Source organism: Etheostoma cragini, chromosome 16 (genome assembly GCF_013103735.1).
Source record: "Etheostoma cragini isolate CJK2018 chromosome 16, CSU_Ecrag_1.0, whole genome shotgun sequence".
Taxonomy (NCBI): Eukaryota; Metazoa; Chordata; class Actinopteri; order Perciformes; family Percidae; genus Etheostoma; species Etheostoma cragini.
In genome coordinates this window covers 11,546,493-11,561,025 of record NC_048422.1, presented here as the reverse complement: position 1 = coordinate 11,561,025, position 14,533 = coordinate 11,546,493, and the positions used below count along the sequence as shown (strand labels likewise).

At 43.1% G+C, this 14,533-nt stretch overlaps 2 protein-coding genes across 3 annotated transcripts in view; both read right to left on the bottom strand.

Annotated features, from left to right (window-relative positions):
- Positions 1-2,864, bottom strand: part of bcr (BCR activator of RhoGEF and GTPase) — a 72,033-nt gene extending 69,169 nt beyond the window's left edge. Inside the window, exon 1 of the mRNA XM_034895992.1 lies at positions 350-2,864. Within this exon, the coding sequence (XP_034751883.1) occupies positions 350-1,982 (1,633 nt within the window). The 5' untranslated portion in view covers positions 1,983-2,864. The remainder of the gene's footprint in view (positions 1-349) is intronic.
- Positions 2,865-3,512: 648 nt separating this feature from the next.
- atp2a2b (ATPase sarcoplasmic/endoplasmic reticulum Ca2+ transporting 2b) overlaps positions 3,513-14,533 on the bottom strand; it is a 28,544-nt gene continuing 17,523 nt past the window's right edge. Inside the window, exons 10-24 of one of the 2 annotated variants that reach the window (XM_034896001.1) lie at positions 14,196-14,362; positions 12,145-12,233; positions 11,830-11,932; positions 11,567-11,698; positions 11,300-11,419; positions 10,810-11,028; positions 10,349-10,472; positions 9,903-10,114; positions 9,447-9,667; positions 8,085-8,287; positions 7,764-7,849; positions 7,520-7,653; positions 7,082-7,199; positions 6,796-6,916; positions 3,513-4,474 (exon numbers count right to left, since the gene is read on the bottom strand). In XM_034896001.1, coding sequence (XP_034751892.1) covers positions 4,461-4,474; positions 6,796-6,916; positions 7,082-7,199; positions 7,520-7,653; positions 7,764-7,849; positions 8,085-8,287; positions 9,447-9,667; positions 9,903-10,114; positions 10,349-10,472; positions 10,810-11,028; positions 11,300-11,419; positions 11,567-11,698; positions 11,830-11,932; positions 12,145-12,233; positions 14,196-14,362 — 2,063 coding nt within the window. In that variant the 3' untranslated portion in view covers positions 3,513-4,460. Of the gene's footprint in view, positions 4,475-4,576; positions 6,917-7,081; positions 7,200-7,519; positions 7,654-7,763; positions 7,850-8,084; positions 8,288-9,446; positions 9,668-9,902; positions 10,115-10,348; positions 10,473-10,809; positions 11,029-11,299; positions 11,420-11,566; positions 11,699-11,829; positions 11,933-12,144; positions 12,234-14,195; positions 14,363-14,533 lie in introns of those variants that run through there. The other variant, XM_034896000.1, reaches the window with a different exon arrangement.

Below are 14,533 nucleotides of genomic sequence, written 5' to 3'. Positions count from 1 at the left end.
GGAATAAGCAGAGATGAATCTCCCACGCAAGGCCGTCCAGAGAACACACAGGATTGAGCGTTTCCGTGCACTCCACACACATCCTATCAATGACGTCAACATTTGGCTGCTTTGTGGTTTTATGAGGGAAGACATGAAGAAGAGGCAAAAAATTCAAAAAGAATAGATGCCAACACGTGACTAAATTACACTCATTCACCCAGGCTTTCATTCACTTCTCATTCCTTCACACAAAGCCATAATACGTTTGTGTGTGTGTGTGTGTGTGTATGTGTTTGGGGGGGAGCTGAGATGTTCAGCCCACCCGCTTTCAACCAAACAAAGATTAGAGACAGCAGCAAACACTCACCTAGGTGGTCTCCATGGAAACTGTTGTCATGGGATGTTCTACCATGGGGCACGAGGTCATGATGGGCAGCAGGTGGCCAGATTTGACCGGTCTTGCGAACGCTCACAATAGTGGCTTCAGACATGACCACGTGGCCTCCCTGCTGCCGGTGGTGACGCTTCTGGGACTGTGGCGTCGGAGGACTGCTGCTGTCAAAGGAGTGCTGGGAGTTCTGGGAGTTTTGGGACGGAGAGCGGCTCTTCTCTCTAAAGGGCCGGCGGAAGGCCGTGGTCGGACTGGGTGAGACGTGGCTGGACTGACCCGAGGAGAAGTCCTCCTCGCTGGACGTCAGGTTCTCGTTGGAGCTGCAGTCCGGCGTGTAGCCGCCGCCGCCTCCGCCGACATCCTCAAAGCTCCCCGGGGAGTAGGAACGGCGCGGCCAGGTCAGGAGGTGGTCATCACCTCCCCCGAGGTCTCTCACTGGGACTCCACTACCACTTCCACCGCCACCGCCACCTCGCCCGTCTCCACCGCCACCTTCACCCATCATCACCCCACCGACATAAACACTGGAGTAGGCCTGGAACTCGGAGGGCTGCCAAGGAGGGGGTGGAGGTTTGCCACCATTGGCCCTCCCTAAATGTCGCTGGTTGGGTTCCCCGTCTTCATATTCGGCATCATAGCCACAGGTGCTCTCAGTGGACCGGCCTCTGTATACAGGCCTGGCGCGCAGCTCCCCTGCCACTGTGGCCAGGTTACCCGGGAGGGAGTGAAGAGATCTCTTTCGCTCCATCTGCATGGCCTGGCTGCCCAGGGAGCTGATCTTGTCAGAGACCTCACGGTCGTTGACCCTGATCAGACCTCTCTCGTGGTGGAATTCCATGTTGGAGTAAAAGGGTGGTGGTGGCGGCGGCAGCTGCTTCTCCTGGCCCTTTGCTACATCCCCCGCAGAATGAGAGTTGGCCCGTTTGATCCTCTCAAAGTTGGATCTAAGAGCTGCCACGCCAAGTCCCATCCCCAACTTGTCCTTGGGGTCGGAGGACAGTGTCAGTTCCTTGTCTTGGGGCGGAAGGTTGAGTCTGCGAGGGGAGACGGAGATGCCCCCCCTCTGCTTGGATGGCGAGAGGCCATCTAGGTTTTCACAAGACATGGACTCAGCCTGCTGGGGTACCTCAAAGGCTGACTCCAAGCCGTCTCCGTGGGAGGCTGACTTCCTTGCTGGCGGAGGCCTGGGTTTGGACCTTCCGGCTCCATCTCCAAGAGGCTGATAACGGCTCCTATCCCCACCAACATACCCTCCACCAACTACCCCTACTACTCCAACTCCACCAGTCTCCTGCATGTGCGGCTGCTGGGAGTGGCACTCCGCGCCTTGTGTGGTCGCAGGGTCCATCCCCATCCCTTCGTTCAGTGGCGTCTTCCTGAAGCCCCACCGCTGCTTGTCGTAGCTCTTCCTCTCTTTGGCCAGGAGGGTCTGCAGGTAGATCATGCGGAAGCGCTCCTTGTTCACCTCCTGCTCCAGGCGCCGGATGGACGCTTTGCACTTCTCCAGCTCCTGCTCGATGCCTCCGACAGATCGCAGCTCCATTTTGGGAGGCTCGGACTCCGGGAATTGCGCTTTCCACGCCTCGGTAAATCCCACCGGCTCCACCATATTGTGCCTAATTTACTTCTATGACCGACCCCGGCTCACACACACACAAGGTGAATGAAGCCAAGGGCGCACCGTTAGTCCTTTTTTAGTACAGTTTTGCGACAGTTATCGACAACAATGGCCACCTGCAGTTAGAAAGCAGTGACAGTGTTTAAAACAGGCCTTTGGGGAACCCGTTAAGAAACACACAGTCTAATTGCTGACACTTGTCGTGGGCTGCGCAGATGCAACAATACATCCCATTCTGAACAAGAGAACCCGGCTGTTTAGCCACAGGAAAAGCTGGGAATGTGTGAGGCATAAAAAAGGAATAAAAAGCGGCAATAGCGCTTGTCTTTGTCATGCATTATTCCAGGAAAAAAACACTTTCAGAAGATTTCTTTTTTTTTTCTTTTTTAAATCTCAGCTTCGACACAATGACAGCATCTGTCCTCGCGGGGTGACACTGGGATCTGGATCCCGAGGAGGGGGGTGGGGGGAAGAAGAAACGTGTTCTGATCCTGCTAGGGTTACTCACTGTCTGTGTTTACCAATCCGGGTTCTTTCGTGGCAGCAGGTCCGGTCGCTCTCGCCCGTTCATACGGCCGTAATCCCAGGTGCTGCTCCAGACCAGGCGCCTTTGTACCAGCGGCGCTCAAGGAGAAAGGATAAAAAGCGCAAAACACAAGCGAAGACAACATCTGAGTTGTTCAGAGGACTCGATCAAGCGACGTGACCCGGTTTAAGTAAAATAATTGTTTTCGTTATCCCATTTTCAAAGGTACTTTTTTCTGCTCTTTTCAGGTTTATCCCGTTTTTTCGGCCGTGACGGTGCCGCCGCTGTGTGCGCTCCCATCTCAGGCCAGCAGCACTGGAGGGCTGCAGGAATGGGAGGGACCAGAGTCACTGAGAGCGCGCTGGTTAAAGAGACAGAGCAGGGATGCAGGCAGCGCTCGCATCCTATTAGTTACTTTCTGGATATGAATTGTTGGATCTTATTTTTACATGTTACGTTTCAAAAGAGTCTTCTGCATAAGAATCCTGTAGGCCTAATTATTCGGGCATACCCTGGCACACACGGCTCTGTTCTTTACTGTAGGCTACTGCAAATTGCTGGGTTTTCCTTTCACTCATTCAGACAGCCACTAAGCCTCAAGATCTGCCAGATTTTAATACCCTTCAAACTGTCTTAGGAACCAGTCAGCTACACCCTCTCCCAATCCTTTTTTTTTTTAAAACAATTATTAATAAGAATACCTTCAGCACATAACTCTTTGTTCCCTTTAAAAAGATAACGGCTGTACCGGTTAAGCAGGTGGTAAAGAATCTGTAGTGCTGTTAAACTTATACCCAACACTGCCACTCAGTGGAGTAATATATGTATGTGTGTGCTTTTTTTCTAGTTTACTTTACACACATCTGCTGATCTATGTTTACGACTTCACCACCTAAACAACCTCAGTGTAGGTATTTGCTAAACTGTTAACCCAGTGGTGAGGATGGTTTTTAATTCTACAAATGACTGTAATGTAAGAATGCAAAATGACACAATTCAAATACTATATTGTTTTATTTACCTGAAACCACAACCTCAGTAATGCATGTACAACCATTATCAAGTCATCAATAATGATCATCTTTTTACATATGATTGATATTGTTCTTTAACCAGGTGCTGAGGGGACTGCAAACGCCCCCTCACCGTAGATCACAGTTTTACAGCAGTTGATAAAGATACATGATGATAATAATAATAATAATAATAATAATAATAATGCAGAGGCAACAGAAGAACACTGCTGTACTGCGAGATTACCAATGAATCAAAGTGTTAGTCCGTTGTCCTCGATGCAAAGGACTACATCAGAAAGTAAATGGATCAGTGATCGGCCTACAGTAGTTTTCAAAAGGGGAAAATTAACATTAAAAAACTCAAGTAGAGCACAGTCAAGTTTTGCATGAATCACTTTTCCATGTCTAATATTGTGCAAATTACCAAAACCGTTACAATAAAAACAGTGATTTACATATCTATGGTATATCCATCTTAAAGTCAGATTATTATACATTAGAATCTATAAATACAAATGGCAAAGCCTACATACAGCTGGAAATACATGCATGAATGTTTTGTACACTGATGTACAACTAAGATCATTCAACCCAGTGTTAAAAATTATCTATGTGACAAGCTAACATGGAAGTTGGAAGTTCTTCATGCAAGAAGGAGCATTGAGGGTATTGAACGCTTCCCTGCACACAAAACTGGAATAGGATCATATTGATATAACATCTGCACACAGAGGTATAAGTATTTAAGAAGTGTGTGTTGTGGTACATTAGGGCAAAGGTACCTGTTTTCCAGCCCAACCACTTTTAAGTTCTGTTTTTGGTCTTATTACTGTAAAAACGTCCTTTTTGTCTGTGCAAGGGTACGCTGCTGGTCGTCATGTCTGGGGTGTGTGAACATAAGAGAGCACACATGCTGGAGAGTAGCTTTTATGAGAGCCAACCTAAAAAGGAGAGAGAAACTACATTAGTAAAAAAAAAAAAACTTTTTCATGACCAGTTTACAATTTTAAAATAGTTATTTTTATTCTACCAGAAGAGTAGGCATTGGTTTTGTGAATATAGGAAAGTGTCAGAGCGGTGCAAAGAACAGCACACAGTGACATTCACAATAGTGGCACGTGGGCAACATCGTCTAATCAATAATTTGTATGGATCGGCAATCCATGAATTACATTTTAACGTTTCCCCAAAATGCGTCTTAATTTAATGGTTGATTGTTCCTCTGTCAAGTCTTTGTTGTCCTATTGTTTTATTAGATTCTACTGTAGTTAATTGGTATTTTAGTAGTGTGAAAAAAGCAAATGGATACTTACTCTAGTGACAGGTGAGCCAATGGAAGGCAATGAGGAAGAAAAACACAGTTGTTATGTGGCACACAAACACGCAGTGCAAACAAACCCCAAAAAACATGCTTTAGAAATTTCACATGGAAATTTCTACACAAAATAATGCTTAAGATATCTAAGATTAGTCCAGTTGACTGTATGGCCTTAGATCCAGCATGTTCACACCACCACAAAGTGGACTAATCCCAGTCCAAACCTCTAAATGTTAAAGTCTGTAAGCGTCAAATATACACATCTGCTTGGCTGTATCTCTTGCCTGTCATGTTGTGCCAAACACACTGAAGCAGTCATAGGTCTGAAATGACTTGTATTCAAGTATTATATGCAAAGACAGACACACACACACAACTCACTGGATATGAATGTGGATATCAATTGGCCTTAACCGTATTAAATGAAGACAGAAAACACTTTGATTCAAAGGGTTTATGAGGATTTTTTTTCTTGAAGTAAAAAAAAAACAACATTTTGGGTTCTTATTCGCGATCCAATTTCATTTGGACTCCTTTCTGTATTCTTTCTTCAGATTTTATTTTTACGGTCCTTTGAATCAAACACTATGGAGATGTAATTAACATACATCACCCCCCACTCAGTTCTATCTCCAAAGCAAAACACAAATAAAGTTAATGAGTCAAAAATCAATACAAACAAAATATATCCTTAAACATGTTTAGAGGGAAGGGAAATTTTGTTCTTTTTTTCTGCACAAGCAAATAGGGGCACACCTCAGATGTTACGCTTTAGCAAGACCATTTAGGAAAAGCATCTAGAGATGAGCAAAAAAACAACATATCTTTTTATCATATTGAGGTAGCTGTGCTCTGCCCGGTGCAGAAAAACTGGCTTATTTTCAAATCATTTTAGTAAAAAAAAAAAAAACTCCATCCATGAGGTTAATTTGTAGTTAAGGGGTGGGGGACATATACAATTAAATTAGAAATGACAAACCACATACAGTTCATGCTTGGTCACAGGACATGCGGCTTTGTTTTCAAGATTTCTTTTTCTTTCTTTTTTTAAGCGGAGCATTCAATTGTTCACTCCCAAACCTTTCCCAGTCCTCGTCTGCCACACGGAGCTTGTCCTCTCTGAAAGAGTTTTGAGTTTATACTGAAGACACAATAGTAAACATGAGAAAACAAATAAAGGCGGTAGATCTAAGCCACGCTGGTCCAACAATTGACTAACTTTTTAGAAGGGGAAAAAAAAGTCGCATAAAATGCAATCTCTGTACAGATTAATTGATTTCTGATATCTTAATTTTCCTTTCATAAAGAGGGAAGCTAAATAAAACTATTTGTTGTTGGTAGTGTAGTGACATAAGACAACTGATTTTCCCAAAATCAATAAAAAATATAAACCTTAAAGGCAATATTGACAGTAATAATAATAATAATAATAATAATAATAATAAAAAAAACATGGCATCAGTATATTTTCTTTCAAACCAGCAACACAACTACTAGAGTGATGGTCTTCTGACACTCGCATTTAAAGCCTCACACATTCAAAAATCCTGTCCCAACTCAAGCCAGGTGTGTTAACATTTTATATTATTTGTTACGTTTCATGTTAAAGTTGGTCCTTCTCGTACACACACACGGTAAGCACGCACAAGTACACGCGCTAACTCTACAAACACGCACACACGCAAGCTAATCACATGTAGGAAGGCAGAGAGGGAAAAGAGAGAAGACAGAGGGAGGTGATGGTGGTGGGGGTGGGGAGGAAATGGAAAAGTCGAGGTTGTGCTCAAGTCAGTCAGGACCAGAACATGTCGGCCATGTTAGTGTCGGTGCTGTAGATCCAGAGGACCAAAGGGAGGCAAATGGCCACGAAGGGCCAGGAGATGCCCTCCATACATGCAGACAAGCAGCAGCCTTTGCAGCTGGCGGGTTTCTCCAGTTGTTTACCGGGCTCCAGGTAGTTCCTGGCGGCAAACTTGAGAATCTCGTCAAGTAGAATAACAGGAAGTGAGATCTTGAGCACCATCAGCCATTGTGTCATATTCAGAGGGGTGATCTGGAAGATTATCTGAAAAGAAGCACACAAGACCAAAGTCAAACTGTGGTTCAATCTGCATGGTACACATTCCCCTTTCCTATTTTAGCTTCATATTTGACAGCTTTAAAAAGAATTGTTCCGTTCCTCATTTCACAGTATCCCACTCTGTGTCAAAGTAAAAGAAATATTTCTCACTGGGAGAGGCTCCACATAGAGGATGAGGAAGTGAAGGGACATAGAGAGGCAGATGGCTCCCAGCAGCCACACGTTATCCCAGGGAGGCATCCTCACCAGGGACTGGTTCTCTGACACACTAAGCAACAACACAAAAACAAATGGATAGGTTTGTTAAAAAAAAAAAAAAAGTTCAGTGACATCCGAGACAATAATCTCAATAACTGCAGCGTATGTTTACGCATAGGTTGAGTGTGAAAAAGTGGAAATGGAGATAGACCATGGTGATGAAGCACAGAAAAACTGATAAAACAATTGGGCCAGCAGTGAATAACAACAGAAAATGTAAAGATCTGGAGTTATAATAGTCACTCGTCTGGAGACATTTTGTGTCCCCTGACTAAAAAGAATAACTGTTAACGTGTTGGACTTGCTGCTGAATGCCTTGCTCAAACTAACCTGTTTAGAGCATTGCACATCTCAATGGTAACCAGCACAGACAGGGCCATGGTCATAGGGTAAGGGGACTCAAACACCTTACAGTCTAGATTTGCAAAGTCTGGATTGTCTGGACTGCACTGCAGGAAGTGACTCTATAAGAAGAAGAAAAATGCAGATTAAATGTAACAGCAGATACAATTAACTTAGCGAGTTGAAGTGTGCATAATTAGCATGATCGTAGTTGTTTGTCTATAATTCATACCAGCTGATAAAAGGTGATCCTTGGACCATCCTCTGCAGCAACAAACCACCAAGCAGCAGCACCAACAGTGGCCGCCCCAACATAACCTGGTGACACAAACCAAAAAGATGACGCATTCTCAAGTGACTTTCTACTTTCACATCAGGATAAAGAAAGTGCAAGGAAACGGATATTGGTGAAAAGACATGCATCCGGCGGAAATTCCTGCGGCAATTGAGCATTCCCAGAAGTGGTACGTCGGGGATACAGACTAGGTGGACATAGAACCGTCGAGTCGATACGGTGGAAAACTAAAACACTATCCATATAGCAACCACTTACATCCAATGGCTAGGTATCTGAAGAAGAGCCATCCAGAGATGAGGGGCTCACGCGCGTTGCGTGGGGGTTTACTCATGATGTCCAAGTCTGGTGGGTTGAAGCCCAAAGCAGTGGCAGGCAAACCATCAGTCACCAGGTTGACCCAGAGCAGCTGAACCGGGATGAGGGCTTCAGGGAACCCCAGAGCTGCAGTCAGGAAGATGCTACACACAAAAGTATCACAATTATGAAAGAGTACAAGAAACCGTGTGAGGTTAAGGTAGGATTGATGGGTGTGTGTATTTCAGTGGGATTGACTATTCTCACGATTCTTTGTTAATTTTAACCAAAACAAATTTTATTGTCACATAGGCTCAGAGAGACGGCTGACTCATTATGAACGGGTCCAGCACGGGTTGAACGGCGGATACACAGGTTGTGTGTATGAAATGTCTGTATCGTCACTGCGCTGCATTTTTATGAACATGATATTGTGGCCATGGGTCACATCTCTGGCCCAGGTCCAGCAGCTCCGTCTCACACGCCATTACTCTACCAACTGAAGTTAGTTGCATTCAATAACTTCTTCTGTGTTCTTTGCCGTGGCGGCCCGATAGCAGAGTTACCAGCGGAAACACTGGTACAAATACAGGTTTGCCCCTGATATTTAAAAATATACAGCTGTGTTACTAACAATTAAAACTGTAGACAAATGTCAGAAGTGTGGACCGGTGCTGTGTGGCCGGACGCGTAGAGTAAGAGGAGAGAGAGTAGAGGAGATCCAACACAGGCACGGCTTTACAGAAGAAATGGGTCATGTAACGCAAAATTAAATCATGTCCATATAAACAGAATTGCAGCAGATGCGAGGACATTAGCACCGGTGCGTCCTGGAGGAAAATCATTACTCGCGCCCTATAGCCTGTGAGCTAACAGAAGCTAACTAGCACCGCCACCGACTAGCACTGCGGTGGCATGCTCACTGCTGTTGTCTGAATAACACAGACCTGACAAAATGTTGCGTTTACTGGTAAACTGGTAAACCTTGAAACCGACGTATAAACGGCTTCTATCTGTTGAATTTTCCTCCCGTTACTCTGCCCTTTGTGATTGTCTACATCTAGAAACTAAGCTGCGCGATGCAGGGAACAACGGACTGGCACATGAGCAGACGGGGTTTATGGAGTGGTAGATGCGCTATGCAAAAAACCTGGAGCGTTCGATGAAATGACACATTGAAGAAAGAAAAAAAAACGCGTAATCACGCAAATTTGATCGTGGGAACTCAAAATCGTGATTGTGATTAAAATTCGATTATTTGTGCAGCCCTACTTGTAGGGGGACTGGAGTGTATCTTTATGTCTATTGACCAGTCCTCCTTACCAGACAACCTCGCCCACATTTGAAGAGATGAGGTATCTGATGAACTGTTTCATGTTGTTATAAATGGCTCTGCCTTCCTCAACTGCAGCTACAATGGTGGAAAAGTTGTCATCAGCCAGCACCATCTCAGAGGCGGTCTTGGCCACAGCTGTGCCTGAGCCCATGGCAATACCAATTTCAGCCTTCTTTAGAGCAGGAGCATCATTCACACCATCACCAGTCTGAAGGAAGAGTGAAAACAAGGAAATTATGAAGAACTATTTTACAGTGCATTATAAACTTTCCACTTGAGATCATTGATCTCATATTATATTCAAGAACATTTTGTTTCGGAGGTAACTGTACATGTTTAAAAAAGAATAAACCAAGTCATATAGAGTAATGTTTTATCAGCATGCCAGAGGTCCCAAACACACTTTATATAGGTAAATGGACAAACAGGGCCATTGTTCTTACCATAGCTGTAATCTCATCATAGGACTGCAAATACTCAACAATCTTAGATTTATGTGAAGGCTCAACACGGGCAAAGCAGCGGGCCTTAACCACAGCATCTCTTTGAGCAGCAGGAGAGAGATCATCAAACTCTCGGCCAGTAAATGCCATGCTGGAAACATCATCGTCCTCTCCAAAAATACCAATACGTCTGCAGATAGCCACTGCCGTCCCTACGATACAAATGAGAGAGCATTTACTTCACGGGGCACCCTGGAATGCAAGTTAGTATGCAGACCTATATGTGGCCATTTCCCTTTTAGAGTGTGTGTGTGTGTATGTGTGTGTGTGTTTGTAGTGGTTAAATGTTCTCTTGCATATCAGAAGGAACCATAAATAATAAATAAAAAAAGAATACAATAATTTGAGTCAGTTTTCTCTAAGCATATGTGACGTTTTCTACATACCCTTGTTGTCTCCAGTGATCATAATTACTCGGATGCCTGCAAGGCGGCAGAGTCTAATAGATGCTGCCACCTCTGCCCTGGGAGGATCCAGCATGCCCACACAGCCAACAAATGTCAGATCAGTCTGGATGATAAAAGAAAAATAGATGCAACATACTAATTATTTTTGCTTATCAGCACTTAAGACCAGTTATCCCCATGTTTGCGTGGGTTTCTTCTGGGTGCTCTGGTTTCTTCCCACCATAAAGACTAGGCAGCTAGGCAGGACTACAGTTGATAATTAGCCAACTGGCAAATTTACAGAAATGTTGATTAATGTGCATTGTCCTAATCAAATCAAATAAATCTACATCAAACACTTGGAGCCAATAATGTTATACCTGAAAAGGAACATGGCTACCAAAAGTGAAAAAGAAGCTTTAGGAGAAACCATCGACCATATCCATCTGCTCGGCTCTCACCTCATACTCAATGAAGCGGGTGGAGTCCTCCAGCACCAGCTCGTCTTTGCTCATGCGCTGGTCTCGGGTGGCGAGAGCCAGACAGCGCAGAGTGTCCCTGCCACTTCCATATTCCCTGATCACAGACAGTATTTTTTCCTTGATGCCAGGGGTCATGGGCACCTTGTTACTGCCTACACGGATGTGTGTGCACCTGTCAATCACTCCCTCCGGCGCACCCTGTGAGCAACATGAACAAGAGAATGAGGACACAAAGAGGTGGGCTAGACACTATCCAACACAAACATTTTCATCAAGCAAAACATTTTATTTTCTAACTTTTTGGGGAAACAAATTTTCAAAAATGTCTAGTATGCTTTAATGAAAAAAAAAAAAGACTCTCTCTAAGATGATCAGTAGTAATAGTACTAGCTTTTCATTACTGAAAAGCATTTATTTATTATTTATTTAATAGCATGGGTAGATTTCAAGTTATCAATTGGTTTCTCACCTTTACAAACATCTTGCCAACAGATGACCGGGCCTTATTAGCAGTGCAGTACACGGACATGGACTTCCTGTCTCTGGAAAATTCCAGTGTAAACTCTTTCTTCATCAGCTGCTTGATTACCTAAAGATTTGTGGAACACAATGAAAATAGTATTTTAACAGTTTGTTAGTCTTTCTGCATTTGGTTTGTTTCCTCTTATTTGAATAAAGGACAATACATTGCTTTCTATTGCAAGGAAATAACTTTGAATAAAAGAAGGTTACATACAGAATTACAGGCGTTGGCTCTCTCGATCTTGGACAGGCCTTTGACATCTGTATCAAACACGTTCATCTTCTCCACCAAGCACGTGAGAGCCGTCTCTGTGGACTCACCCACCTTTTCATACACACCTTTGGTCTGGGGACACGCAGAAAAATGAAAAACCATATAGATGATATCACACAAAACATGTAAGGCATTGTCAACAGAGCCACATTAGCACTTAAGGATTATGGACCAGTTAACTTGCAAAAAGATTCAATACCAACCTCATTAAAGTCCAATGAGGAATCATTACAGAGAGCACAGATAGAGGCCAGCTCCACTAAGGCATCATACTGGGAACATTTGACCGTTTTGCCATCATGGAACCTAAACAAAGCACAGGTGTAGACAGGAAGCAACACGTTAGGCAACCAAGGTGGAGAAGGGGTTTGTTTTTGTAACATGTTGAGACCCACATGGTAGAAATCAAAGCATTCCAAATAAATGTTGACCTTAGCTTATGAGTTACGGGACTTCTTTTGTAACAGCTATATTATTTTCATCTCATAGCACACATACATATGAGAAGGAATACTCACACTTCTCCATCCGGGGCATATGTGGAGCCAGTAATAGTGAATTCCTTTAATGAGCAGTGATCACCCACTGCCTGATCAATGATAAACATCTAGAAACACAAACATTGCAAAGACAAACTTATTAGAAATTGATAGTCACACTATTTGTTGAATCTGTGGGTAAATACCCAAATTAGAGTTGCAATAATATTTTTGTGCCACATTTTAAGTGCTGTATCCATTCTATGATACATTCAGGTCTTAATGCCATGAGAAAAGAAACAACAACAACATTGAACTTGTGAAGGACACTGCATCCAGCAGGTGGCAGCAGACTACCATCCACGGGAAAGGAACCTTCATATCATGAGTCCACTTGAACATAAAGCAGAGTATAATAATGAAATGAGGAGCCAAAGCAGACGCTAAGCACTCTGGTGGGAACGGGTCCATAAATGTCATCTTACAGCAAGGCAGACACAGAATCCCCATGTGCAGTCACACTACATGAATACATTGTATAAAAGGGAATCAATTTAAGGCGGAAATAGTTTGACATTGAGTATCCAAACCTTTGGGTAAGGAGACTGGTTACAGTGTCTGGTTTACAAGGGATGTTCATCAAATAGATTTTAGGGACACATATCTTTTGCACACAAAAAAACAGCCATTTTATATTAATATTTGGTTACCGGTCCGAAGGCAGTTCACTTTTATATAAAGAAAGGGACATTTTGAAATCAGCAACCGAGCCAAATTAGAGAAAAAAAGCAAAGAGGTAAACACAATAGAGGTTTTGAGGCAGACGGCACTCAAGCCGTTACCATAGACGTCAAGGGTAAGCAATTCACTCATTACACATTCTTACATAAAAGCACCATATTTGCCCAGCATTGAGAGGGGCAGGACAAAGATACATGAGGGATGATACAGAAATATCTGAAAAAAATGATGCGCTGGCATTATGGCTGCACTCCCCTCAGGCCCCAGCAAGACTACAAAAGTAGTGATGTCAGTGGCAGTCGTATTCAAAACACAATAACAAAAATATGGAATTGAATTCACTCAGGTCACTAAACTTTAGTACTGCCCTAGTCGGACAGGAATGATTTAATGCGTCAAGCACAAGCCTCTCTGTCAGCGATTATCAAACAGCTGGGAATAGCATCTTACAGTTTCCAAAATGAGGCCTTTCAAAACACAATATTGACAAAGAAAATGATGCTCAAGAGAAGAGGAAACTGACAGAGGAGAAAAAAAATATTTCAACACAAGGTCAGTTATGCAACTCTACTGCTTGTTCCGCAAGTGACTAAGTACTGCATACTGATCAGCATGCCGCCTGAATAAGAAGGGGGAGGAGAGTCAAATGAGAAGGGGAAAAAGGAGAAGGGAAACAGAAGACTAACAAGATAAAGGGCTGAGGAATAGCACTGAGAAAAATGGAGGGACATAGCAGGAAGTAGAAATACAATGTCAAAAAATGAGCTAGAAAGCAACACTAAATGGGAACTCATACATACTTTATAAGAGTAAAATAGACAGTAAATAGATAATAGTTCATAAACCCGTAAGTTATTCATGCTCATAAGGGATGAAAAAATAAATCATCTCTATCATCATTCATCTCTACCTGTGTAAAACTAAATTCATCATTATCCCATATTACCATATAGCAGGTAGGGGCAAGCTAGCCTTGTTTTGTTTGAAAATACTTTCAACGTCAAGAAGTAACTGCCATTAGCAACAAATTGGATGTGAGGAAATCAAATATAAATTTAGATTTTGACATTAAATTATATAAACATTCAACTTTGAAACATCTAACAGCCAGGTACAATTCACTTATCTGTGAGAAGGCTGAGACAGACTTGGCTGACAACATTTTTGTTGTAAGAACATCAAAAACCATTTTAATTAAACAAATTCAATTCTATTCTGCATCTTAAACATGCTGTGTATTAATAGCAGATTTATGAATAACTCCAAGAAATTCCCACCACGACTTAGCTTTTGCTAATGTGTGTTAGGCTTCTTTTCTCTGTCCTTGCAACGGTTAACTCTTCTCTTACCCTGCACACGGACATCTGATTGGTGGTCAGCGTGCCAGTCTTGTCAGAGCAGATGACAGATGTACAGCCAAGGGTCTCAACAGACGGCAAACTGCGGACAATGGCATTCTTCTTGGCCATGCGCCGTGTTCCTAAAGCCAGGCAAGTAGTGATGACAGCAGGCAGACCTGGAGGAAAAATAGCAACAGAACCACAGAGGAAAAGACAATTAGGACCTATGGTAGAGGAGATAAGCAGTTACACAATTTATTTACTCAAGTATCAACTTGAACAAAGAATTACTCCTGCAGTCTAAATAATGGCACAGCATTGGAACCTCTCAGAGCAACAATCATGTC